The following is a 25,273-nucleotide window of genomic DNA, read 5'->3' as shown; positions in this document are numbered from 1 at the left end:
TTGCTGTGGGCTCTTGGTAGATGGCTCTTAAGAGTTAAGGAGTGTCCCCACCGTCCCTACACTCTGAAGAGTTTTCATCAGGAATGGAGGCGGTATTTTGTCAAATGCTTTCTCTGCATCTATGGAGAAGATCCCATGGTTCTTGTTTTTTCTCTTGCTGATATGACCAATCACATTGATTGCTTTAGAGTGTTGAACCAGCCTTGCATCCCGGGCATAAATCCCACTTGGTCATGGTGAACAATCCTCTTAATGTCGCATTGGATCCTATTGGCTAGTATCTTGTTGAGAATGTTTCCGTCCATGTTCATCGGGGATATGGGTCTATAATTCTCCTTTCTGCTGGGTTCGTTGTCTAGTTTTGGAATCAAGGCGATGCTGGCCTCAGAGAACGAGTTTGGAAGTACCCCGTCTCTTTCTATCATTCCGCACGGCTTTAGTAGAATAGGTATGGTTTCTCCTTTCACGTTTGACAGAATTCCCCAGGGAAGCCCTCTGGCCTTGGACTTTTGTGTCTTGGGAGGTTTTTGATGACGGCTTCAATTTCCTCCCTGGTTATTGGCCTGTCAGGTTTTCTATTTCTTTCTGTTCCAGTTTTGGTCGTTTGTGGTTTCCCAGAAATGCGTCTATTTCTTCTATATTGTCTAATTTATTGGTGTATTGCTGCTCATGATATGTTTTTTAAAATGGTTTGTGTTTCCTTGGTGTTGGTGGTCATCTCTCCTTTGTCATTCATGATTTCATTAATTCGTGGCTTTTCTCTCTTCTTTTTAATAAGGCTGGCTCATGGTTTATCTATGTTCTTAATTTTTTCAAAGAACCAACTCCTTGTTTTGTTGATCTGTTCCACAGGTCTTCTGGTCTCTATTTCATTAAGTTCTGCTCGAATCTTTATTAACACTCTTCTTCTGCTGGGTGTAGTTTCTATTTGCTTTTTTGTCTCCAGCTCCTTTCCATGCAAGGTTAGCTTTTGTACTTGAGTGCTTTCCAGTTTTTGGATGGATGCTTGCATTGCGATGTATTTGCCCCTCAGGCTGCTTTTGCTGTATCCCAAAGATTGTGACCGGTTGTATCTTCATTCTCATTGGCTTCCGTGAATCTTTTTAGTTCTTCTCCAATTTCCTGCTTGAGCCTTCCATCTTTCAGCAGGATGGTCCTTAACCTCCACGTGTTTGAAATCCTTCCAAACTTCTTCTTGTGATTTAGTTCTAATTTCAAAGCATTATGGTGCCAAAATAGGCAGGGGACGATCCCAATCTTTTGGTATCGGTTCAGGCCTGATTTGTGACCCAGTATGTGGTCTATTCTGGAGAAAGTTCCATGCGCAGTTGAGAAAAATGTGTATTCAGTTAGTCTGATGTAAATTTCTGCAAATATCTGTGAAATCCATCTCGTCCGGTCTATCATTTAAAGCTCTGGTTTCTTTGGAGATGTTGTGCTTACAAGATCTGTGGATCGTAGAAAGCGCTACATTCAAGTCACCAAGAGTAAGTGTATCGTTATCTCAGTATGTCTTAACTTTGGTTACTAACTGGCTGATATACTTGGCAGCACCCACATTCGGGGCATAAATATTGATGATTGTTAGGTCTCCTTGTTGGGTCGATCCTTTAAGTATGATATAGTGTCCCTCTTCATCTCTTCCTACAGTCTTGGGGTTAAACTTTAGTTTATCTGATATAAGGATGGCTACCCCTGCTTACTTTTGAGGACCATTTGAATGGTACATGGTTCTTCACCCATTCATTTTCAGGCTGTAGGTGTTTGCCCCAAATGAGTCTCATGGATCCCTGGGTGGCTCAGCAGTTTGGCACCTGCCTTTGGCCTAGGGCGCGATCCTGGATTCCCGGGATCGAGTCCCACGTCCGGCTCCTGGCCTGGAGCCTGCTTCTCTCTCCTCCTGTGTCTCTGCCTCTCTCTCTCTCTCTATGTCCATCATCAATCAATCAATCTTAAAAAAATAAAAATGAAATGAGTCTCTTGTAGACAGCAAATAGGTAGGTCTTGCTTTTTCATCCAGTCTGAAACCCTGCACCTTTTGATGGGCTCATTAAGTCCATTCCCGTTCAGAGTTAGTATTGAAAGATAGGAATTTAGTGTCATCATGATACCTATGCAGTCCCTGTTTTAGTGGATTGTTTCCTTGGACCTCCTCTTTCTATTACAGAGTCCCCCTTTGTATTTCTTGCAGAGCCGGCTTGGTGGTCACATATTCTTTCAGTTCCTGCCTATCTTGGAAGCTCTTGATCTCTCCTTCTATTCTGGATGAGAGCCGTGCTGGATTTAGTAATCTCGGCTGCAGGTTCATCTCATTTAGGATCCTGAATGCATCCTGCCGGCCCTTTCTGGCCTGTCAGGTCTCTCTGGAGAGGTCTGCTGTTAATCTCATATTTCTACCCATAAAAGTCAGAGATCTCTTGTCTCTTGCTGCTTTAAGTATCTTCTCTTTCTCTTTGGAATTTGCAAGTTTCAGTATTCAATGTCGAGGTGTTGACTGGTTTTTATTCCTTTTGGGGGGGAATCTCTCCATTTCCTGGATCTGAATGCCTGTTTCCCTTCCCAAGTGAGGAAAGTTCTGAGCTATGATTTGTTCAAATGCATGTCTGGACCTCTGTCCCTTGCGGCGCCCTCGGGAACCCCAAGGAAATGGAGATTTTTCCTTCTGAGGCTGTCATTTTTTTCCCTTCACCGATCCTCATGATCTTTTAAATGTTTTTATCTTTTTTTCCTCAGTTTCCCTCTTTGCCTTCAACTTGTCTTCTATGTCTCTCACTCGTTCTTCTACCTCATGAACCCTCGTCTTTAGGACCTCTAGTTTGGATTGCATCTCATTTAACTGATTTCTAATTTCTGCCTGGTGACCTCTAAAATCTGCAGTCATGAAGTCTCTTGAATCCTTTACGCTTTTTTCTAGAGACACCAGTAGCTTTATAATTGTGCTTCTGAATTGGCTTTCTGACGTTGAATTGTAATCCAAATTCTGTAACTCAGTGAGAAAGAGGAATGTTCCTGAGTCTCACTTTTGAGGTTAGTTTTTCCTTCAGTCATTTTGCTCAGTGCAGAGTGGCCAGAAACAAGTTGTATTGGGAAAAGGAGAAAAGAGCAGAAAAAAAGGAAAGAAGAAGAAGAGGGAGGAGGAGGAGGGGGAGGAAGAGGAGGAGGACGTGGAGGAGAAGAGAAAAAACGGAGGGGAAGCAAACAGAAAACCAAAAGCCAGGGGGCGTATCCTCTGAATCTATGTACTGTAACCCCCTCGACTTCCCCTGGACCTTTGCAGTGCTGTTTGGGCAATAACAGGCTTTTCTGCTGTCCTTCTAGGTGGTCTTCTGGTGGCAGGTCCTGCTGTGCTGTTTCTAAGGAATGAGAACCTGGGGGAGCTGCGCAGGCCCCTGCCAGGTGCACGGCAAAGTGGGAGCTGTTCATCCTGTGAGGTCCCTGCTCATCCCAGGTACAAGGTGACCCCAGGAGGAACCACTGTGGCGGCAGCCGGCTCCCCAGCCCTGGAGTCAGCTCCCGCAGTAGCTACCTCAGCTCCCAGTCTCCAGGGGCCTGGATGCTCCGGGGGCAGGGCCGTGGACCTGCACAACTTGGATCCCCCTGGGCAGGAACATCCTCCTCTCCTGGGCCTTTGGGCTTTGCCTGTCCCGGGTGGAAGCCAGGTCCTGGGCTGTGCCCCTAGTACCCTGGGCGCTGGGACCTGCGTTGCTGGAATCCGCACTCGGGGCCCTGGGACCCCTGAAGCCCTTTAGGCATCTTGGCCGTGGGGTGGGGGCTCCCCCTGGGCGCAGGTGCTCTGTTAGTGCCCCCGGGAGCCTGAGGGCCTCCCCACCCTCCTGGGATCCTGCCAAACTCATTGGAACTCATGCTCCTCGGGGGCGGGGGGGCTCTCCTGCCCTGGGGGCCTCGCCCTGGAGCCTCAGCCTGGTTCTTCGGGGGGCCTCCCCTTGTTGGCTTTTTTATTTGTTTACTTTTTCCCCATCTTCCGACCTTCAGAGAAGCGCCAAATCTTCTCACTGCGGCCTTCCAGCTACTCTCTATTTAAATCTCAGGCCGAATTCATAGGTTTTCAGGATGATGCTAAAGTTATCTAGGTAAGTTGGGGGGGGGCAGGTGACCTGCAGACCCTCTTCTTCCACCCCCTTGCCCCCTGCCCCATTCGTATGGTAATTGATAGGAATATATTTATTGCCATTTGATCCTTCAGGTCATCAGCTTGGTGGCATTGCCCTCACGGAAGTCCCTGAATGCTCCTCTCTCATTCATCATCTATCAACGATCCAGACAGCAAAGGCTCATGAGCCCCCATGACATAACCGAAGTATAAGACCTAAGGGGTCAGGCTCAGTTAGCGATTCCAGACAAGACAGTCTAAGTGTGTACACTGAGCCTGAGTGTGCAAGCTGCTGAATGTCTGGGACCACGGACATCAGAACAACAAAGACCTGTCTCGCAGGGAGATTGTGTGGGTTTCTGCGGCCGAACCATTATTCTGGCAAGGGGGAGCCGATGTCTGACCCATCAGGTCCAAGCAGGGAAGAGCGGCCACTAGGCCCTCGACCAAGAAACTGGGGCCATCAGGGAATTGCTGCTTTCAAGAGAGCTGCGCAGGGAGGTACAGGGAGGCAGGAGATCTTAGCTCAGGAGTCAGCACAGGAGTTCATGGAACCTGGCCCAGGTGTGGCCTTCATGTACACAAATATCTCTCCCCCTCATGCACACCAAGAGGGAAAAGGACGTCAGAGATCACGGTCAAGGACCCAGGAGGATTCCAGGCTTGGTCAGGGGTGAAGTTGGAACCCGAGAGCGAGACTGAGGATGGAAGCCGTGCCTGCCCTGAGGTCATCCACTAATGATCTTCCCCTGGCCTCATGCCGTCCATGTGCAGCACAGGGTCTCTTTACGTGTGTGCCCACTTTGGTGTTGATGCAATTGCAGAGGTTGACCTAGACGACTCCATGCTCCGAATAATGGGAATGGCAAACCCGAAACCCAAGCCAAAAGAATCCACATCAGAAGAAGTGGCAAGACAAAGTCCTCCTTCCTTGAAAGTGTACAAAGGGAGCCCCTGTCCTGGGCAGGAGAGGGTCCTGGCGGGCGGTCCCCTTCAGGACCCCCAGGTCAGGGGTGTTGCTGTTCCTGGGGAAGTCCCTGCACCCTCTGAATATCAGCAGCTCTGAGGGGTGTCTCTGCTGTCTGCCCAAGTTCCTGACACTGTCCTCTGGGGAAGGGGGCCTGGGGATGCACTTCAGGAGCTGGGAGGAGGCTGGATCCTCTACTTCTTCCCACATACAGGAGCTGGGGACTCTGTAAGATTTCTCCTATAAAATGAGCACAAGAGGGTCGCCTGGTGGCTCAGTGTCGGGGCCTCTGCCTCTGTCTCAGATCCTGACCCTGGAGCCCTGGGTTTCAGGCCCATGACCGACCCCCCACACGGAGCCCGCCTCTGTCTGTCCCTCGTCAATAAAGAAAACAATATCTGGATGGAAAAGATAGAAAATGACTATGAGACCTTTTGATTCTCTTAGATTCCAACAGGAAGCAAAAGACCCAAACGACTCCTGGACAGTAAAGCGGCTTTAATATCACAACATTGAAATCTTCCATTTATGAGTTAAGACCATGACATATCATCCTCCCAATAGAAGAGGCGGGAGGAAGTGGTGTCGCACAGACGGGCCCCGTCCCCTTGAGGCCCCTGCACCTCGGCTCAGGCCTGAGGGTGACTGCGGCCGGCTCCTCCTGTCTGGTGGCCGGCTCGGGGCTCCAGCTGGCAGGACAGGGTGTAGCTGAGGACAGAGGGACACGTGTGAGTTGAGCAGGAGCTTCAGGTCTGGAGTCTCCCCTGGGATTTCCAAGGAGCTGGAGCCTGGAGCCCCAGCAGCAGGGCTGGAGGCCGCCCCGGGAGCCAAAGGAGAAGGATCCCTGAGGGGCCCCTGAGCAGGCCGCCCTCCCGCCCTCAGCCCTGGGGGCCTCACCTCTCCTCCTCGCTGAGCCACATCCCAGACTGGAACCAGGCCCGGAACGGCTGCTCGGGCTCGATGCGGTACCGATCCGCGGCCACCTGGAGCAGCAGGATCTCGGTCAGGACTCGGTACTCCTGGGCCCGGAGAGAGGACGGGGGCATGAGGAGCCTGGGGGCGGCGAGGCCTTCGGGGGCTGCGCCCGGGGACAGGGGCCCGGGGCTGGTCTCTGACACGTGGCGACCCCCCATCCTGCACACTCCTCCCGTCCCAGCTGGTTCTCAGAGGGGAGCCCACCCGGCCCAGCCCTGGCCAGGTGTCCCTGATGGCCGCGCCTCTGGCCTGGCCAACTGCGGGGACTTTCCCTTTCTCAGGGAACCGTCCCCGACAATGTGACAATGAGGGGATGGAGGCCCGGCGTGGTGCTCCCGGGGACCCCTCTGACAGCCCCAGCCTCCCCCTCCGTGCGGGAGCTCAGAGAGAGCCTCACCTTGTTCTTCTTCCGGTGGTTGACCTCATTGCCCTGGAAAGCAGACAAGCACAGTCCATCGGGGAGAGGCCTCGGGTGCTACTGGGTGCCGCTACCCACCCCCACTCACGCCCTAGGGCCAGGCACACAGGGGCCAGGACACCCCGGTGACAGGCCTGCGATCCAGGCCAGGCCCCGGGTCCAGGGAAAGGAGACCTGGCGGGGAGGGAGCGGATCTGGCGTCCCGGAGCACAGGAGGGGAGGCCAAAGCCTCAGGTGGGCAGGAGATGCGAGGCTCGCTAAGGGCCGCTCAGGCCGGGGACCCTGACGTCACTCGGCCCCCACAGGCTGAGGCCCACCCAGCCTGACCTCGGCCGCTTGGCATTCGGGCCGCAGACTCGATCTCGGGACCCGTGACCTAGGTGCAGCCTCCCTCACTCCTCCCAGCCCTGGGCCCTGGACCCGCGCTCCCAGGGCAGCGGGGAGCCTTTCAGGAGGGGAGACTTGCCAAGGACGGAGAGCTCGGGGCTCGGCTCAGGGGCCCTGTGCTCCCCCACATCAGGACTCTGGCCCCCCGTCCCAGCCCCGGGCCCACGCACCTCCAGGTACTCCTCCATGGCAGTATCCAGCATGAAGAGCTCGGTGAGGAAGGAGCCCAGGAAGGGGACGACACCCTGTGTCGGGGCGGGGAAGGAATGAGGCCCTGCTCTCGGGTCCCCGGGGTCCCTCCCTGGGACAGGTCAGCACCCCGGCCCGCCCGCCCCAGCTCCCACGTGGTGCACACCAGGACCCTTGGGGCCTCCCCTGGGCTCCCCCCCTCACCCTCCCACAACACCAGAGTCCTCCTAAGCGCGTCAAGGGCGAGCTGTAGGACATCGGGGTGTAGGTGCTCCGGGCCCTGCCACCACTGACACATTGTTTCCAGCTGTATAGACCCTCCTCCGGGTCACCTCGAAAGAAGGGTTGTCGAAGCTGTGGCTACGGGAGGCAGAGCTGGAGTTGGACGGCCCCACCTGCCTTGATTTGGGGCCTTCCAGCTCTCCGGGGAGAACCCTCTCCTCTGGGCTCGAGGCCACGGATCCGGGGCTCGCTCACCTGCTGCTGCTGCCGCCTCTTCCATGCTGTCTGCATGTTGATCCCCAGGGCTCCAAGCTTAGCCGGCCGGTCCTGTAGGGCCAAGGACAAGTTCCTCAAGACCGTGATCACCTCGGGCCACTACTCCCACCGAACTTTCTTTTTTCTTTTCTTTTTATGTATATATTTATTTCTAATGCTGTTCATTTTGCCAACATATAGAATAACACCCAGTGCTCATGCCATCAGGTGCCCCTCCCAGTGCCCGTCACCCAGGCGCCCCCACACCCCGCCCACCTCCCCTTCCACCACCCATCTTTGACCTCACACCCTGGACATCGACCAGAAGCAGAGGGTAGCCGCGACGTCCTCCTTCAGCCTCCCGTGAGGGATTCCAGAACAACCTCAGCTCCAGCATTCACTCCCTGTGTGACCTGGAGCTTGCAGCCTGGCCTCCCTGAGCCTGGTTCCTCACTGGGAAAGGGGCGAATTCCAGCTCCCTCCCTCGGTCTCCCGAGGACCCAGGGTCCTATTCCTACCATCCCCGTTGGGGCCCTCATCCCATTCAAACCCCTCGCTGGGCGCAGGCCTGTCCTCTGGGCTCTCCAGTTCGGGAGAGGCCCCCATCGGGACCGGCTGGCGACAGGGAGCGCGAGGGTCCAGCTCAGGGATCCTGGTTGAGCAGCAGCTGCTTTTCCACCCCTGGTGGATTTTCACCCCAGGCTGCGTCCACGTTCATGCCAAAGGCTTCACTCGCCGAAGGAATGCTCCGGGCCAGTCCCTAATTCAGTCACGTAGGACACCGTTGCTCCCACGCCGCCTCTCTTTCTATCCCAACACCTCCCATACTACCTTGAGAAGCAGGTTCCTGCTCTGGGGATTGTCCTGGGAGCACAGTTTTTCAAATGCTTGAATCATCTTCCTGAGGAGAGAGAAAGAAGGCAGGACGGATGTTGGAACACTAGGGTCGGGTTGAGGGCAGACCCTGTGATCTGAGACCTCGAAGGAGTTCAACTGCTGGATCAGGGTTTCCTTGGGTTCCTCTGAGCACTCAGGTCGTTGAAGGACACGGGAGGGAGCTCTTTGGAGGGTCATCCGGTGCATCCGATGCCCTATTAATTGAACAGCTCTGCTTTGGTCAGTTTTGGTTTCAATTGCGAAGAGACTCTAGTTGCTGTCATGTTCGCATCCAAAACCTTGTACCTCAGCTCAGCCCAGACTCCCCAAATGGGGACCTTTGGAGGCATGGTGGCCTCTTGGCCAGGAAGCCTGAGAAAATCCCCTGCCCGCCTGCCCACCCACATCCTGTTGTCATGGATTCCTGCCTCCTAGGAAGTCCAGGGTGACCGAGGAAGCCAGAAAGGACAGGCCTATGGGACATCTCTCATCGTTCATGGTCCTTCTGGAGCAAGGACCCCTCACCTGGAAACTTTGGCCCATGTGTTCTTCAGGCGGTGAATTGAGACACTCTGCAGAGCCGAGAGGATGGCGTGCAGGGAGGAGTAGTTCCGTAAGGTTCGGCAGGCCTGGGGAGGAAGAGCATGAGCTGTCAGGTGGCCAGCAGGAGCCCTGTGTGCTGGAGAGCTGCACTCTGCTCAGTGTCAGTCTCCTCTCCTGCATGAGACGGATGTGCAGGGGCCTACAGAAGGGCGCATGGAGGACCCCCCGAGGAGCCCTGCTGGGGAGAGGCGGCATTTCCCTTCCCTCCAAGGAAAGAGTCATGTGGGAACTGAGCATCCCAACATCAGGCCATGCAAGGGATGGGCAGCATGTTCCCGGGAAGAAGAACTCAGAGCAGAGACTTCAGCCTTGAGGAATGATCAAGGGAAGAGCAGTTGCCAGGCTCAGAAGAGCAGGTCAGCCGGGCCTCCCGTAGGCTGACCTTGGCCACCTTGATCCAGTGCTCCACCACCTCCGCCCTGTCCCGGGCCGTCATGCGTGCGTTGCCAAGGCAGGTGGTGATGACGCAGTTGGCCACGTTGTTGAACTGGGTGACGGTGGCACTGACTGTGCATGTCCGGTGCTCATATCCAGGCTCATTTCTCTTGGACCAGATGGAGCCCAGGCACTGTTGGGGCTGCACCTTCTTGAAAAGATCCTAGAGAATAGGGGGACGCTCGCTCACACAGCCATTGCACATGCAGGATTCATGTCCTACATAGGGGTCCCCTGTCAGAGCCGGGGCTCAGCCAGCACAGAAAGTGGCCTGACCCAGTTAGAGTCCCTGGACTGCCCTCCATTGCTCTTCCCTGAGGGAGCCCAGTGCAGGATGAACGAGGAGCAGGTACTGCCAGGGGGTGGTAGGGGGGCAGGAGGGCCTCTGTACCCTGATCATCCCCACTAACTTCAAGTTACAGGTGGCAGTTTAAGGGGGATCCTCAGGGGGCATCTTCCCCTCCCAGTGTTCATGCCCTGGCCCTCCTCCCCTCTCAGCAGCACATTCTCACAGAGTGGGGGGCAGCCACACATTTGTCTGCCTCCCTGAACTTCGGTTTCCATTAGATGCCTAATAAGTGTGGGGTGCTCGGCCTCCAAGGCAGGTGCATGGTGAGTCGTGGGCTCGGCCGCACACAGTGAGTTGCCCCCGCTGCCCGCCCAGGACCAGGGCCTGCCCCTTTACGTATCAGTTCTGGCTCATGTAATCGACACAGGGACTCTGGGTCAGTCCATCCCATGGTCTAGCTCCACAGTCTGCAGCTGGACAGTGAGAGCAAGGGTTTGAGGAACTGGACAGGGTGAGGTGGTTGGTAAGGGATGGAGCTGAGATCTGGACCCCGACCACACAAGTGCACATCAGGGAAAGGCAGGACTGGGGCAGATGACAGCAGGAAGCAAGCCTGCCCCGGCCCCCCGGCCTGGGCGCCCCGCTGCTCACCGCGTCTATGGAGGTCAACTGCTCTGCCACCAGCTTGGGAGGGAAGGCCATGAGCCCAGGCTGCTCCTCATGCCGCTGGTGCGCGGGGGTTCCCCAGTGGCAGGTGGCCTCTGGGGCTGGAGGTGGCTCCGTCTTTGTGCTTAGGGAAGGAGTGTCAGGCCCCACGAAGGCTGGTGGTGGAACTGACTGCAGTTCAGGACCCGGTACGCGTGAGGAAGGCACCAGCTCTTGTTTCAGGTCTGGAGGAGCCGACGGAGGAGACGCCGGAAGGAGCCGTGGAGCTGGCACTGGGACAGGATAAGGAGAAATGTTTGTCCACAGGGCTGACTTGCCCCATGTCCTTCCAGAAACAGGGCAGAGTCCATGGCCGATAGAGAAACACGCAGCCCCTGAACCCCATCCCAGATAGTCTGCCCAGCTTGCAATCCCCCTTACCCTCTGACTCTGCGTCTGCCTCCGTGAGCTGCAGAAGTTGCCGTGGCATCACGATAATGGGGGCATGGCAATACAGGGCATACAGGTTTGCCTGCACCCAGGACTCCTGTACATCGAAGCAGGCCCGGTGCAGGGACGGCCAGGTGTCCTGCAGATTGCGGTCAGGCCAGGTCCCCGAGATGGGAGAGAGGGTGCTGGGGAGAGTCAGGTGCGGAGCCGCATCAGAGCATGGCCTTTCATGCCATGTGGTACTCGCATAGCACCATTCTTTGTGTAGGGGTCCCCGAGAATGTCCTCAGCATGACTTCCAACCCCCCTGTCGCTGGCCTTGCAGTAGATGACCTGGTCATCCAGAAAACCTGTCTGAGTCTGGTGTTTCTACTTCTCTCTTCTCAATGGCCAAGGGCCTCCTCTACTGCATCCTCCACGCACACCGGATTTGGGGCTTAGGTTTGTGGCAGATTGGTGAGTGGTCTGCTCGCCAAAGCTTCTGTTCTTGGCCCCAGTGGTGTATGGGGTGGTCACTCACCTAGAGAATTGCTGGCCCAGGACTCGTTGGGCTGTGGTGAACACTTGGTAGAGACAAGAAAGGACTGGGTTGATGATGAGGCTTCTGTCCTGGAAGGATGGCACCAAAGACTGTAGAAAATCATCCATTCTCCCTTCTCTGAGCGTCAGCATGGTCCTGGCCTCACTCACGGATAGGGTTGATTGCTTTTCACACCAGAGACACAAGGAGGGGCACTGTAGTCAGCCTCCAAACCGGGAACCACTGGGAAGATCAAGGTCTGGCGCCCCGCCCACAGACTCCCAACCCCTCAGAAAGTTGCACAGGACAAGGGACTCGAGTGCCCACACAGAAAAAGGTTCGAGGCTTCAAAGTACCACTGGTTTTAGAGAAGACATGGTAAAGCATTGGCCACTTCAACACGTTCTGTTAGCCGAGCAACAACAGCATTCCTCTCAACTACTAGCTCTTACGAAGACCAGGATGCCACAGAGTCTTCAGTTACATCCCAACTGCCACGAGAACACAGAGGCCTAGACCCTCAAATGCTGTTCAAGATCATATACATCGCAGGTGAGAAGAGACCAGAGCGTGGGCTGCATGGGGTTTCCCTTAAGCGGATGTGGCTTCGGCTGTCCCTGACCTAGGAGGAAGGCTCAAGGGAAAATTCCCTTCTCCTGCAGGGCCCAAGGGTGTCAGTTTTTTCTAGAGTAGGCTCTGGGCATGCCCTGATCCTCTCTGCGTGTGGATTGACCATGAATGGGGGCCTGCTCTCACTGCAGGCCTTTAATGGATGTGGTTGGTGGCCTGATCCCCTTCTGCTTGTCAGGGGAGATGGAGGAGTTGAACTCTTGGATGAGCACCTCATCCAAGCGTTCCTGGGTGGATCATTCCAAAAAGAGCCAGCTACTGGTGCCAGGAGGCATCAGAGGCCTTCCCCCTCATCTGGGGTTCCAGGTTATGGCAGGTCTAGCAACCCAAACAGTCTGTGGGGACACATAAGGTGCTCCTTGCAGGACCGCAGAGATGGCAAGAGAATGGCATTAGGTCAAAGGCCAGGGCCTTGAGAGTCTGAATGCCTGTGGCAGACGGCCCCATTGATGGAGGCCTACGAAGATCTATCAGGATACAGCTCATGAGCTGTTGGGCCTACAATGATCTGATGTGTTCTGAGAGACGACATGTTATTGAGAAACATATAGGGAGAAACTATGTAAACATTCGATATGAAAACATATAGGATGGCTTCATCCCGCCCTTGCTTTTGTGTTAAATCACCCTCCTTAGTGTGATGATTTGGAAGGGCTCAGAGAAGGTCGGCAGGGACGGTGGAGCTGGCTTCTCCAAAGCATATCTGGGACTAGTAGGTGAAATAATAAAAACAGAAGACAGAAGATACTCTACATAGAAAACCCAAAAGCCTCCACCTCAAGATTGCTAGAACTCGTACAGCAATTTGGTAGCGTGGCAGGGTACAAAATCAATGCCCAGAAATCAGTGGCATTTCTCTACACTACCAATGAGACTGAAGAAAGTGAACTTAAGGAGTCAATCCCATTTGCAATTGCACCCAAAAGCATAAGATACCTAGGAATAAACCTAACTAAAGAGGTAAAGGATCTATACCCTAAAAACTACAGAACGCATCTGAAGGAAATAGAGGACGACACAAAGAGATGGAAAAATATTCCATGCTCATGGATTGGCAGAATTGATATTGTGAAAATGTCCATGTTACCCAGGGCAATGTACACGTTTAATGCAATCCCTATCAAAATACCGTGGCCTTTCTTCAGAGAGTTAGAACAAATTATTTTAAGGTTTGTGTGCAATCCGAAAAGACAGGGGAATCGCCAGGGGAATTTTAAAAAAGAAAACCATATCTGGGGGCATCACAATGCCAGATTTCAGGGTGTACTACAAAGCTGTGGTCATCAAGACAGTGTGGTCCTGGCACAGAAACAGACACATAGATCAATGGAACAGAATAGAGAACCCAGAAGTGGACCCTGAACTTTACGGTCAACTAATATTCGATAAGGAGGAAAGACGATCCACTGGAAGAAAGACAGTCTCTTCAATAAATGGTGCTGGGAAAATTGGACATCCACATGCAGAAGAATGAAACTAGACCACTCTCTTGCAGCAGACACAAAATTGAACTCAAAATGGATGAAAGATCTAAATGTGAGACAAGATTCCATCAAAATCCTAGAGGAGAACACAGGCAACACCCTTTTTGAACTCGGCCACAGTAACTTCTTGCAAGATACATCCACGAAGGCAAAAGAAACAAAAGCAAACGTGAACTATTGGGACTTCATCAAGATAAGAAGCTTTTGCACAGCAAAGGATACAGTCAACAATACTCAAAGACAACCTACGGAGTGGGAGAAGAGATTTGCAAATGACGTATCAGATCAAGGGCTAGTTTCCTAGATCTATAAAGAACTTATTCAACTCAACAGCAAAGAAACAAACAATCCAATCATGAAATGGGCAAAAGACATGAAGAGAAATCTCACAGAGGAAGACACAGACGTGGCCAACACGCACATGAGAAAATGCTCTGCATCACTTGCCATCAGGGAAATACAAATCAAAGCCACAATGAGATACCACCTCGCCCCAGTGAGAATGGGGAAAATTCACAAAGCAGGAAACCACAAATGTTGGAGAGGATGTGGAGAAAAGGGAACCCTCTTACACTGTTGGTGGGAATGTGACCTGGTGCCGCCACTCTGGAAAAGTGTGTGGAGGTTCCTCAAAGAGTTAAAAACAGACCTGCCCTACGACCCTGCAATTGCAGTGTCGGGGATTTACCCCAAAGATACAGATGCAGTGAGACGCCTGGACACTTGCACCCTAATGTTCACAGCAACAATGTCCACAATAGCCAAACTGTGGAAGGAGCCTCAGTGTCCATCGAAAGATGAATGGATAAAGAAGCTGTGGTTTATGTATACAATGGAATATTCCTCAGCCATTAGAAATGACAAATACCCATCATTTGCTTCGACGTGGATGGAACTGGAGGGTATTATGCTGAGTGAAGTAAGTCAGTCGGAGAAGGACAAACAGTGTATGTTCTCATCCATTTGGGGAATATAAATAATAGTGAAAGGGAATATAAGGGAAGGGAGAAGAAATGTGTGGGAAATATCAGAAAGGGAGACAGAACACGAAGACTCCTAACTCTGGGAAAAGAGCTAGGGGTGGTGGAAGGGGAGGAGGGCAGGGGGTGTGGGTGAGTGGGTGACGGTCACTGAGGGGGGCACTCGACGGATGAGCACTGGGTGTTATTCTGTATGTTGGCAAACTGAACACCAATAAAAACAACTTTATTATAAAAAAAAAAACAGAAGTAGAATGCAAAGATCCTCATGGCTTTGGGAAAACAAAACAAAACAAAGCCCTCCAATTCCTCAAAACATGAACTATATCCTGCACCACTCCAACACAGGTGAAGAGTGTCCTCCCACATCCCACGTAGCTGGAGGCTAGGCGTAGAGGTTCAGATCTCTCTGCGGTTGGGCCTGTGGGACACTCATGTGGACACACTAGGGGAGGGCCCCAGCTTTCTCTCCTCATTTGTGTGGGGGCCATATTTCTGGGGTGAGCCCTCTTCCGTTTCTTACCTCAGAGCAGAACCGATCCCTGTTTGTCGGGAGCACCAGATCATTGTCTAGGGAGCTGGAATAGTTGAAGCCAGAGACCATCTCTTCCAAGACCTCCTGGGTGCAGCTCTGCAAATAGAGTGCCCCGTAAATACAGGGCCAAGAGACCTTAGGGTCCTCCCGCGACATCACCCCCAGGGGACACCTGCATTAGAAACCACGTTCTCCTGTTCAGGCCAGAGGGGCAGCTGTGGAGACATCTGGCAAGGAGGAAGCCAGATGAAAGAGGCTCTTGGGCTCATGACTCCCATACTGGGAGTTGAGCTTGGTCCCCAGGACTCCCCTTCTCATCTGCCTGCTATGGCCTGGGGTCTGAACATCAAAGGTGTGTCAGGCTGCCAACAGCTGGCAGCTGGTTTGTGCCCAGAAGGGCATGTTCCTCTCCTCGGTCCCCTCTACACTCGCACACACACATACACACACACACCCAGACACACTCACACACGCATAAACACACAGACACACACACAAGGAGGTGGCAGAGGTGGGAGCCCGCTCAGCTGAGATCACAGTGTGCCTGCTCTCCAGTGGCCTCCCCAGGTTGCCTTGTTGTACCTGTTGAGGTCTCCTGCCACATAAGCAGAAACGTCGGAGAAGAGGGCCGAGCTGACGTCGACAGCTACGTGAACATCTCTCACTCTGGACTCTCCAGAGCCCAGAGCAACTCAAAGTAGGACAACAGCAAGAGGACATCTTGTTCTCTCAACCGTCTCCAGTAAAGTGAGCGGTTGTGGAATGCAGGTGCCTGGTCACCAGAGTTCCAAATCAGTTGCAGGCCTGTCACCAAGGAAGTGACATCACTTTTTCAAGATACTGGGACCTGGGCCCCTTCCTCCAGTCAGCCCTATCCAGAGCCCCTTCTTGGCAGATGAATGCTTACCCCATGCCATCCCCTTAGCTTTACATCATGTGCCAAGAAATGCCATAGACACAACCCACTGAACATGCAATGAGGTCTACCCGTGAGGACACGGAGCTGAATTCAGACCTTTATTTCTGAGTTTTCTCAGTGCTACGTCATACCTAACCCACTGGGTCTCTCAAATAGTTCACAGTTTCCCAACCTGCACTGTGGAGATCAGCCTGGAATCTCCTAGAATCTACTTCCTAGGCACATCACCAGGGGTCTATGCATGATATTTATAAGGCGTGTGGGCTGGTACCCAGTGTATCTGAAGCACAGATATACGGATGGAAGATTGACCAGAAGGGGTGGGATGAGCCATGGAGCACCGCTTGGCAGAGGCCTGGGCTCCAGCAATGGAATATCACAATAGCAGGTTCCTCTGGCCTCATTTCGATGGGCGCACCACGATGTGGTGGTAACGCTCCAGGAGCCAGACAGGGTCTGAGGCTAGGACTTCCAGTACTATGTTGACTAGCAGTGGTGAGAGTGGACATCCCTGTCTCATTCCTGGTCTTAGGGGAAAGGCTCCCAGTGCTTCCCCATTGAGAATGATATTTGCTGTGGGCTCTTGGTAGATGGCTCTTAAGAGTTAAGGAGTGTCCCCACCGTCCCTACACTCTGAAGAGTTTTCATCAGGAATGGAGGCGGTATTTTGTCAAATGCTTTCTCTGCATCTATGGAGAAGATCCCATGGTTCTTGTTTTTTCTCTTGCTGATATGACCAATCACATTGATTGCTTTAGAGTGTTGAACCAGCCTTGCATCCCGGGCATAAATCCCACTTGGTCATGGTGAACAATCCTCTTAATGTCGCATTGGATCCTATTGGCTAGTATCTTGTTGAGAATGTTTCCGTCCATGTTCATCGGGGATATGGGTCTATAATTCTCCTTTCTGCTGGGTTCGTTGTCTAGTTTTGGAATCAAGGCGATGCTGGCCTCAGAGAACGAGTTTGGAAGTACCCCGTCTCTTTCTATCATTCCGCACGGCTTTAGTAGAATAGGTATGGTTTCTCCTTTCACGTTTGACAGAATTCCCCAGGGAAGCCCTCTGGCCTTGGACTTTTGTGTCTTGGGAGGTTTTTGATGACGGCTTCAATTTCCTCCCTGGTTATTGGCCTGTCAGGTTTTCTATTTCTTTCTGTTCCAGTTTTGGTCGTTTGTGGTTTCCCAGAAATGCGTCTATTTCTTCTATATTGTCTAATTTATTGGTGTATTGCTGCTCATGATATGTTTTTTAAAATGGTTTGTGTTTCCTTGGTGTTGGTGGTCATCTCTCCTTTGTCATTCATGATTTCATTAATTCGTGGCTTTTCTCTCTTCTTTTTAATAAGGCTGGCTCATGGTTTATCTATGTTCTTAATTTTTTCAAAGAACCAACTCCTTGTTTTGTTGATCTGTTCCACAGGTCTTCTGGTCTCTATTTCATTAAGTTCTGCTCGAATCTTTATTAACACTCTTCTTCTGCTGGGTGTAGTTTCTATTTGCTTTTTTGTCTCCAGCTCCTTTCCATGCAAGGTTAGCTTTTGTACTTGAGTGCTTTCCAGTTTTTGGATGGATGCTTGCATTGCGATGTATTTGCCCCTCAGGCTGCTTTTGCTGTATCCCAAAGATTGTGACCGGTTGTATCTTCATTCTCATTGGCTTCCGTGAATCTTTTTAGTTCTTCTCCAATTTCCTGCTTGAGCCTTCCATCTTTCAGCAGGATGGTCCTTAACCTCCACGTGTTTGAAATCCTTCCAAACTTCTTCTTGTGATTTAGTTCTAATTTCAAAGCATTATGGTGCCAAAATAGGCAGGGGACGATCCCAATCTTTTGGTATCGGTTCAGGCCTGATTTGTGACCCAGTATGTGGTCTATTCTGGAGAAAGTTCCATGCGCAGTTGAGAAAAATGTGTATTCAGTTAGTCTGATGTAAATTTCTGCAAATATCTGTGAAATCCATCTCGTCCGGTCTATCATTTAAAGCTCTGGTTTCTTTGGAGATGTTGTGCTTACAAGATCTGTGGATCGTAGAAAGCGCTACATTCAAGTCACCAAGAGTAAGTGTATCGTTATCTCAGTATGTCTTAACTTTGGTTACTAACTGGCTGATATACTTGGCAGCACCCACATTCGGGGCATAAATATTGATGATTGTTAGGTCTCCTTGTTGGGTCGATCCTTTAAGTATGATATAGTGTCCCTCTTCATCTCTTCCTACAGTCTTGGGGTTAAACTTTAGTTTATCTGATATAAGGATGGCTACCCCTGCTTACTTTTGAGGACCATTTGAATGGTACATGGTTCTTCACCCATTCATTTTCAGGCTGTAGGTGTTTGCCCCAAATGAGTCTCATGGATCCCTGGGTGGCTCAGCAGTTTGGCACCTGCCTTTGGCCTAGGGCGCGATCCTGGATTCCCGGGATCGAGTCCCACGTCCGGCTCCTGGCCTGGAGCCTGCTTCTCTCTCCTCCTGTGTCTCTGCCTCTCTCTCTCTCTCTATGTCCATCATCAATCAATCAATCTTAAAAAAATAAAAATGAAATGAGTCTCTTGTAGACAGCAAATAGGTAGGTCTTGCTTTTTCATCCAGTCTGAAACCCTGCACCTTTTGATGGGCTCATTAAGTCCATTCCCGTTCAGAGTTAGTATTGAAAGATAGGAATTTAGTGTCATCATGATACCTATGCAGTCCCTGTTTTTGTGGATTGTTTCCTTGGACCTCCTCTTTCTATTACAGAGTCCCCCTTTGTATTTCTTGCAGAGCCGGCTTGGTGGTCACATATTCTTTCAGTTCCTGCCTATCTTGGAAGCTCTTGATCTCTCCTTCTATTCTGGATGAGAGCCGTGCTGGATTTAGTAATCTCGGCTGCAGGTTCATCTCATTTAGGATCCTGAATGCATCCTGCCGGCCCTTTCTGGCCTGTCAGGTCTCTCTGGAGAGGTCTGCTGTTAATCTCATATTTCTACCCATAAAAGTCAGAGATCTCTTGTCTCTTGCTGCTTTAAGTATCTTCTCTTTCTCTTTGGAATTTGCAAGTTTCAGTATTCAATGTCGAGGTGTTGACTGGTTTTTATTCCTTTTGGGGGGGAATCTCTCCATTTCCTGGATCTGAATGCCTGTTTCCCTTCCCAAGTGAGGAAAGTTCTGAGCTATGATTTGTTCAAATGCATGTCTGGACCTCTGTCCCTTGCGGCGCCCTCGGGAACCCCAAGGAAATGGAGATTTTTCCTTCTGAGGCTGTCATTTTTTTCCCTTCACCGATCCTCATGATCTTTTAAATGTTTTTATCTTTTTTTCCTCAGTTTCCCTCTTTGCCTTCAACTTGTCTTCTATGTCTCTCACTCGTTCTTCTACCTCATGAACCCTCGTCTTTAGGACCTCTAGTTTGGATTGCATCTCATTTAACTGATTTCTAATTTCTGCCTGGTGACCTCTAAAATCTGCAGTCATGAAGTCTCTTGAATCCTTTACGCTTTTTTCTAGAGACACCAGTAGCTTTATAATTGTGCTTCTGAATTGGCTTTCTGACGTTGAATTGTAATCCAAATTCTGTAACTCAGTGAGAAAGAGGAATGTTCCTGAGTCTCACTTTTGAGGTTAGTTTTTCCTTCAGTCATTTTGCTCAGTGCAGAGTGGCCAGAAACAAGTTGTATTGGGAAAAGGAGAAAAGAGCAGAAAAAAAGGAAAGAAGAAGAAGAGGGAGGAGGAGGAGGGGGAGGAAGAGGAGGAGGACGTGGAGGAGAAGAGAAAAAACGGAGGGGAAGCAAACAGAAAACCAAAAGCCAGGGGGCGTATCCTCTGAATCTATGTACTGTAACCCCCTCGACTTCCCCTGGACCTTTGCAGTGCTGTTTGGGCAATAACAGGCTTTTCTGCTGTCCTTCTAGGTGGTCTTCTGGTGGCAGGTCCTGCTGTGCTGTTTCTAAGGAATGAGAACCTGGGGGAGCTGCGCAGGCCCCTGCCAGGTGCACAGCAAAGTGGGAGCTGTTCATCCTGTGAGGTCCCTGCTCATCCCAGGTACAAGGTGACCCCAGGAGGAACCACTGTGGCGGCAGCCGGCTCCCCAGCCCTGGAGTCAGCTCCCGCAGTAGCTACCTCAGCTCCCAGTCTCCAGGGGCCTGGATGCTCCGGGGGCAGGGCCGTGGACCTGCACAACTTGGATCCCCCTGGGCAGGAACATCCTCCTCTCCTGGGCCTTTGGGCTTTGCCTGTCCCGGGTGGAAGCCAGGTCCTGGGCTGTGCCCCTAGTACCCTGGGCGCTGGGACCTGCGTTGCTGGAATCCGCACTCGGGGCCCTGGGGCCCCCTGCAGCCCTTTAGGCATCTTGGCCGCGGGGTGGGGGCTCCCCCTGGGCGCAGGTGCTCTGTTAGTGCCCCCGGGAGCCTGAGGGCCTCCCCACCCTCCTGGGATCCTGCCAAACTCATTGGAACTCATGCTCCTCGGGGGCGGGGGGGCTCTCCTGCCCTGGGGGCCTCGCCCTGGAGCCTCAGCCTGGTTCTTCGGGGGGCCTCCCCTTGTTGGCTTTTTTATTTGTTTACTTTTTCCCCATCTTCCGACCTTCAGAGAAGCGCCAAATCTTCTCACTGCGGCCTTCCAGCTACTCTCTATTTAAATCTCAGGCCGAATTCATAGGTTTTCAGGATGATGCTAAAGTTATCTAGGTAAGTTGGGGGGGGCAGGTGACCTGCAGACCCTCTTCTTCCACCCCCTTGCCCCCTGCCCCATTCGTATGGTAATTGATAGGAATATATTTATTGCCATTTGATCCTTCAGGTCATCAGCTTGGTGGCATTGCCCTCACGGAAGTCCCTGAATGCTCCTCTCTCATTCATCATCTATCAACGATCCAGACAGCAAAGGCTCATGAGCCCCCATGACATAACCGAAGTATAAGACCTAAGGGGTCAGGCTCAGTTAGCGATTCCAGACAAGACAGTCTAAGTGTGTACACTGAGCCTGAGTGTGCAAGCTGCTGAATGTCTGGGACCACGGACATCAGAACAACAAAGACCTGTCTCGCAGGGAGATTGTGTGGGTTTCTGCGGCCGAACCATTATTCTGGCAAGGGGGAGCCGATGTCTGACCCATCAGGTCCAAGCAGGGAAGAGCGGCCACTAGGCCCTCGACCAAGAAACTGGGGCCATCAGGGAATTGCTGCTTTCAAGAGAGCTGCCCAGGGAGGTACAGGGAGGCAGGAGATCTTAGCTCAGGAGTCAGCACAGGAGTTCATGGAACCTGGCCCAGGTGTGGCCTTCATGTACACAAATATCTCTCCCCCTCATGCACACCAAGAGGGAAAAGGACGTCAGAGATCACGGTCAAGGACCCAGGAGGATTCCAGGCTTGGTCAGGGGTGAAGTTGGAACCCGAGAGCGAGACTGAGGATGGAAGCCGTGCCTGCCCTGAGGTCATCCACTAATGATCTTCCCCTGGCCTCATGCCGTCCATGTGCAGCACAGGGTCTCTTTACGTGTGTGCCCACTTTGGTGTTGATGCAATTGCAGAGGTTGACCTAGACGACTCCACGCTCCGAATAATGGGAATGGCAAACCCGAAACCCAAGCCAAAAGAATCCACATCAGAAGAAGTGGCAAGACAAAGTCCTCCTTCCTTGAAAGTGTACAAAGGGAGCCCCTGTCCTGGGCAGGAGAGGGTCCTGGCGGGCGGTCCCCTTCAGGACCCCCAGGTCAGGGGTGTTGCTGTTCCTGGGGAAGTCCCTGCACCCTCTGAATATCAGCAGCTCTGAGGGGTGTCTCTGCTGTCTGCCCAAGTTCCTGACACTGTCCTCTGGGGAAGGGGGCCTGGGGATGCACTTCAGGAGCTGGGAGGAGGCTGGATCCTCTACTTCTTCCCACATACAGGAGCTGGGGACTCTGTAAGATTTCTCTTATAAAATGAGCACAAGAGGGTCGCCTGGTGGCTCAGTGTCGGGGCCTCTGCCTCTGTCTCAGATCCTGACCCTGGAGCCCTGGGTTTCAGGACCATGACCGACCCCCCACACGGAGCCCGCCTCTGTCTGTCCCTCGTCGATAAAGAAAACAATATCTGGATGGAAAAGATAGAAAATGACTATGAGACCTTTTGATTCTCTTAGATTCCAACAGGAAGCAAAAGACCCAAACGACTCCTGGACAGTAAAGCGGCTTTAATATCACAACATTGAAATCTTCCATTTATGAGTTAAGACCATGACATATCATCCTCCCAATAGAAGAGGCGGGAGGAAGTGGTGTCGCACAGACGGGCCCCGTCCCCTTGAGGCCCCTGCACCTCGGCTCAGGCCTGAGGGTGACTGCGGCCGGCTCCTCCTGTCTGGTGGCCGGCTCGGGGCTCCAGCTGGCAGGACAGGGTGTAGCTGAGGACAGAGGGACACGTGTGAGTTGAGCAGGAGCTTCAGGTCCGGAGTCTCCCCTGGGATTTCCAAGGAGCTGGAGCCTGGAGCCCCAGCAGCAGGGCTGGAGGCCGCCCCGGGAGCCAAAGGAGAAGGATCCCTGAGGGGCCCCTGAGCAGGCCGCCCTCCCGCCCTCAGCCCTGGGGGCCTCACCTCTCCTCCTCGCTGAGCCACGTCCCAGACTGGAACCAGGCCCGGAACGGCTGCTCGGGCTCGATGCGGTACCGATCCGCGGCCACCTGGAGCAGCAGGATCTCGGTCAGGACTCGGTACTCCTGGGCCCGGAGAGAGGACGGGGGCATGAGGAGCCTGGGGGCGGCGAGGCCTTCGGGGGCTGCGCCCGGGGACAGGGGCCCGGGGCTGGTCTCTGACACGTGGCGACCCCCCATCCTGCACACTCCTCCCGTCCCAGCTGGTTCTCAGAGGGGAGCCCACCCGGCCCAGCCCTGGCCAGGTGTCCCTGATGGCCGCGCCTCTGGCCTGGCCAACTGCGGGGACTTTCCCTTTCTCAGGGAACCGTCCCCCACAATGTGACAATGAGGGGATGGAGGCCCGGCGTGGTGCTCCCGGGGACCCCTCTGACAGCCCCAGCCTCCCCCTCCGTGCGGGAGCTCAGAGAGAGCCTCACCTTGTTCTTCTTCCGGTGGTTGACCTCATTGCCCTGGAAAGCAGACAAGCACAGTCCATCGGGGAGAGGCCTCGGGTGCTACTGGGTGCCGCTACCCACCCCCACTCACGCCCTAGGGCCAGGCACACAGGGGCCAGGACACCCCGGTGACAGGCCTGCGATCCAGGCCAGGCCCCGGGTCCAGGGAAAGGAGACCTGGCGGGGAGGGAGCGGATCTGGCGTCCCGGAGCACAGGAGGGGAGGCCAAAGCCTCAGGTGGGCAGGAGATGCGAGGCTCGCTAAGGGCCGCTCAGGCCGGGGACCCTGACGTCACTCGGCCCCCACAGGCTGAGGCCCACCCAGCCTGACCTCGGCCGCTTGGCATTCGGGCCGCACACTCGATCTCGGGACCCGTGACCTAGGTGCAGCCTCCCTCACTCCTCCCAGCCCTGGGCCCTGGACCCGCGCTCCCAGGGCAGCGGGGAGCCTTTCAGGAGGGGAGACTTGCCAAGGACGGAGAGCTCGGGGCTCGGCTCAGGGGCCCTGTGCTCCCCCACATCAGGACTCTGGCCCCCCGTCCCAGCCCCGGGCCCACGCACCTCCAGGTACTCCTCCATGGCAGTATCCAGCATGAAGAGCTCGGTGAGGAAGGAGCCCAGGAAGGGGACGACACCCTGTGTCGGGGCGGGGAAGGAATGAGGCCCTGCTCTCGGGTCCCCGGGGTCCCTCCCTGGGACAGGTCAGCACCCCGGCCCGCCCGCCCCAGCTCCCACGTGGTGCACACCAGGACCCTTGGGGCCTCCCCTGGGCTCCCCCCCTCACCCTCCCACAACACCAGAGTCCTCCTAAGCGCATCAAGGGCGAGCTGTAGGACATCGGGGTGTAGGTGCTCCGGGCCCTGCCACCACTGACACATTGTTTCCAGCTGTATAGACCCTCCTCCGGGTCACCTCGAAAGAAGGGTTGTCGAAGCTGTGGCTACGGGAGGCAGAGCTGGAGTTGGACGGCCCCACCTGCCTTGATTTGGGGCCTTCCAGCTCTCCGGGGAGAACCCTCTCCTCTGGGCTCGAGGCCACGGATCCGGGGCTCGCTCACCTGCTGCTGCTGCCGCCTCTTCCATGCTGTCTGCATGTTGATCCCCAGGGCTCCAAGCTTAGCCGGCCGGTCCTGTAGGGCCAAGGACAAGTTCCTCAAGACCGTGATCACCTCGGGCCACTACTCCCACCGAACTTTCTTTTTTCTTTTCTTTTTATGTATATATTTATTTCTAATGCTGTTCATTTTGCCAACATATAGAATAACACCCAGTGCTCATGCCATCAGGTGCCCCTCCCAGTGCCCGTCACCCAGGCGCCCCCACACCCCGCCCACCTCCCCTTCCACCACCCATCTTTGACCTCACACCCTGGACATCGACCAGAAGCAGAGGGTAGCCGCGACGTCCTCCTTCAGCCTCCCGTGAGGGATTCCAGAACAACCTCAGCTCCAGCATTCACTCCCTGTGTGACCTGGAGCTTGCAGCCTGGCCTCCCTGAGCCTGGTTCCTCACTGGGAAAGGGGCGAATTCCAGCTCCCTCCCTCGGTCTCCCGAGGACCCAGGGTCCTATTCCTACCATCCCCGTTGGGGCCCTCATCCCATTCAAACCCCTCGCTGGGCGCAGGCCTGTCCTCTGGGCTCTCCAGTTCGGGAGAGGCCCCCATCGGGACCGGCTGGCGACAGGGAGCGCGAGGGTCCAGCTCAGGGATCCTGGTTGAGCAGCAGCTGCTTTTCCACCCCTGGTGGATTTTCACCCCAGGCTGCGTCCACGTTCATGCCAAAGGCTTCACTCGCCGAAGGAATGCTCCGGGCCAGTCCCTAATTCAGTCACGTAGGACACCGTTGCTCCCACGCCGCCTCTCTTTCTATCCCAACACCTCCCATACTACCTTGAGAAGCAGGTTCCTGCTCTGGGGATTGTCCTGGGAGCACAGTTTTTCAAATGCTTGAATCTTCTTCCTGAGGAGAGAGAAAGAAGGCAGGACGGATGTTGGAACACTAGGGTCGGGTTGAGGGCAGACCCTGTGATCTGAGACCTCGAAGGAGTTCAACTGCTGGATCAGGGTTTCCTTGGGTTCCTCTGAGCACTCAGGTCGTTGAAGGACACGGGAGGGAGCTCTTTGGAGGGTCATCCGGTGCATCCGATGCCCTATTAATTGAACAGCTCTGCTTTGGTCAGTTTTGGTTTCAATTGCGAAGAGACTCTAGTTGCTGTCATGTTCACATCCAAAACCTTGTACCTCAGCTCAGCCCAGACTCCCCAAATGGGGACCTTTGGAGGCATGGTGGCCTCTTGGCCAGGAAGCCTGAGAAAATCCCCTGCCCGCCTGCCCACCCACATCCTGTT

The 25,273-nt window shown here is 53.6% G+C and overlaps 2 protein-coding genes and 1 long non-coding RNA gene across 10 annotated transcripts; 1 reads left to right on the top strand and 2 right to left on the bottom strand.

Moving 5' to 3' along the window:
- The first annotated feature begins 3,159 nt into the window (after positions 1-3,159).
- LOC140604015 (uncharacterized) lies at positions 3,160-5,782 on the top strand. Its single transcript, XR_012007054.1, has 3 exons — positions 3,160-3,448; positions 3,994-4,091; positions 4,205-5,782. It is a non-coding gene; the product is annotated as an uncharacterized lncRNA (long non-coding RNA).
- Positions 5,562-15,742, bottom strand: LOC140604014 (ral guanine nucleotide dissociation stimulator-like). 6 transcript variants are annotated; one of them, XR_012007052.1, is made up of 8 exons: positions 15,554-15,742; positions 14,960-15,067; positions 11,343-11,527; positions 10,814-11,007; positions 10,379-10,665; positions 9,386-9,601; positions 7,827-9,029; positions 7,302-7,596 (listed from the first exon to the last, which is right to left on the bottom strand). XR_012007052.1 is itself a non-coding variant. In XM_072774885.1 (7 exons), the coding sequence occupies exons 1-7, from the start codon at positions 7,840-7,842 to the stop codon at positions 5,708-5,710; spliced, it is 546 nt and encodes a 181-aa protein (XP_072630986.1). In that variant the 5' UTR covers positions 7,843-8,913; the 3' UTR covers positions 5,562-5,707. The 6 variants fall into 6 exon arrangements, 4 of the variants coding, with proteins under 4 accessions (XP_072630986.1, XP_072630987.1, XP_072630988.1 ...); XR_012007053.1 differs by having other exon boundaries at positions 7,834-9,029; XM_072774885.1 differs by lacking the exons at positions 9,386-9,601; positions 10,379-10,665; positions 10,814-11,007; ... (1 more) ...; positions 14,960-15,067; positions 15,554-15,742 and adding exons at positions 5,562-5,786; positions 5,976-6,097; positions 6,451-6,483; positions 7,029-7,103 and having other exon boundaries at positions 7,252-7,407; positions 7,525-7,596; positions 7,834-8,913.
- Positions 15,743-22,021: 6,279 nt separating this feature from the next.
- Positions 22,022-25,141, bottom strand: LOC140604013 (ral guanine nucleotide dissociation stimulator-like). Of its 3 annotated transcripts, XM_072774882.1 has the most exons (7): positions 24,294-25,141; positions 23,985-24,056; positions 23,802-23,867; positions 23,489-23,563; positions 22,911-22,943; positions 22,436-22,557; positions 22,022-22,246 (listed from the first exon to the last, which is right to left on the bottom strand). In XM_072774882.1, the coding sequence occupies exons 1-7, from the start codon at positions 24,300-24,302 to the stop codon at positions 22,168-22,170; spliced, it is 456 nt and encodes a 151-aa protein (XP_072630983.1). In that variant the 5' UTR covers positions 24,303-25,141; the 3' UTR covers positions 22,022-22,167. The 3 variants fall into 3 exon arrangements, with proteins under 3 accessions (XP_072630983.1, XP_072630985.1, XP_072630984.1); XM_072774884.1 differs by lacking the exon at positions 23,802-23,867 and having other exon boundaries at positions 24,287-25,140; XM_072774883.1 differs by lacking the exon at positions 23,802-23,867 and having other exon boundaries at positions 24,294-25,140.
- Positions 25,142-25,273: the final 132 nt, after the last annotated feature.

Source organism: Canis lupus, chromosome 14 (assembly GCF_048164855.1).
Source record: "Canis lupus baileyi chromosome 14, mCanLup2.hap1, whole genome shotgun sequence".
NCBI lineage: Eukaryota > Metazoa > Chordata > Mammalia > Carnivora > Canidae > Canis > Canis lupus.
Note: the sequence above shows the minus strand (reverse complement) of the source record. Positions and strands in the feature narration are given on the sequence as shown.

Bases quoted from the DNA above. Each gene is read 5' to 3' on its own strand.
- LOC140604013 (XM_072774882.1), bottom strand. The intron at 23,564-23,801 runs GTCAGTGGTGGC...GCCCCGACACAG, and splicing joins TATACAGCTGGAAACAATGT to GGTGTCGTCCCCTTCCTGGG. The intron at 22,247-22,435 runs GTGAGGCCCCCA...CTCTGTCCTCAG, and splicing joins TGGCTCAGCGAGGAGGAGAG to CTACACCCTGTCCTGCCAGC.
- LOC140604014 (XM_072774885.1), bottom strand. The intron at 6,484-7,028 runs GTGCGTGGGCCC...TCTGCTTTCCAG, and splicing joins CCATGGAGGAGTACCTGGAG to GGCAATGAGGTCAACCACCG. The intron at 5,787-5,975 runs GTGAGGCCCCCA...CTCTGTCCTCAG, and splicing joins TGGCTCAGCGAGGAGGAGAG to CTACACCCTGTCCTGCCAGC.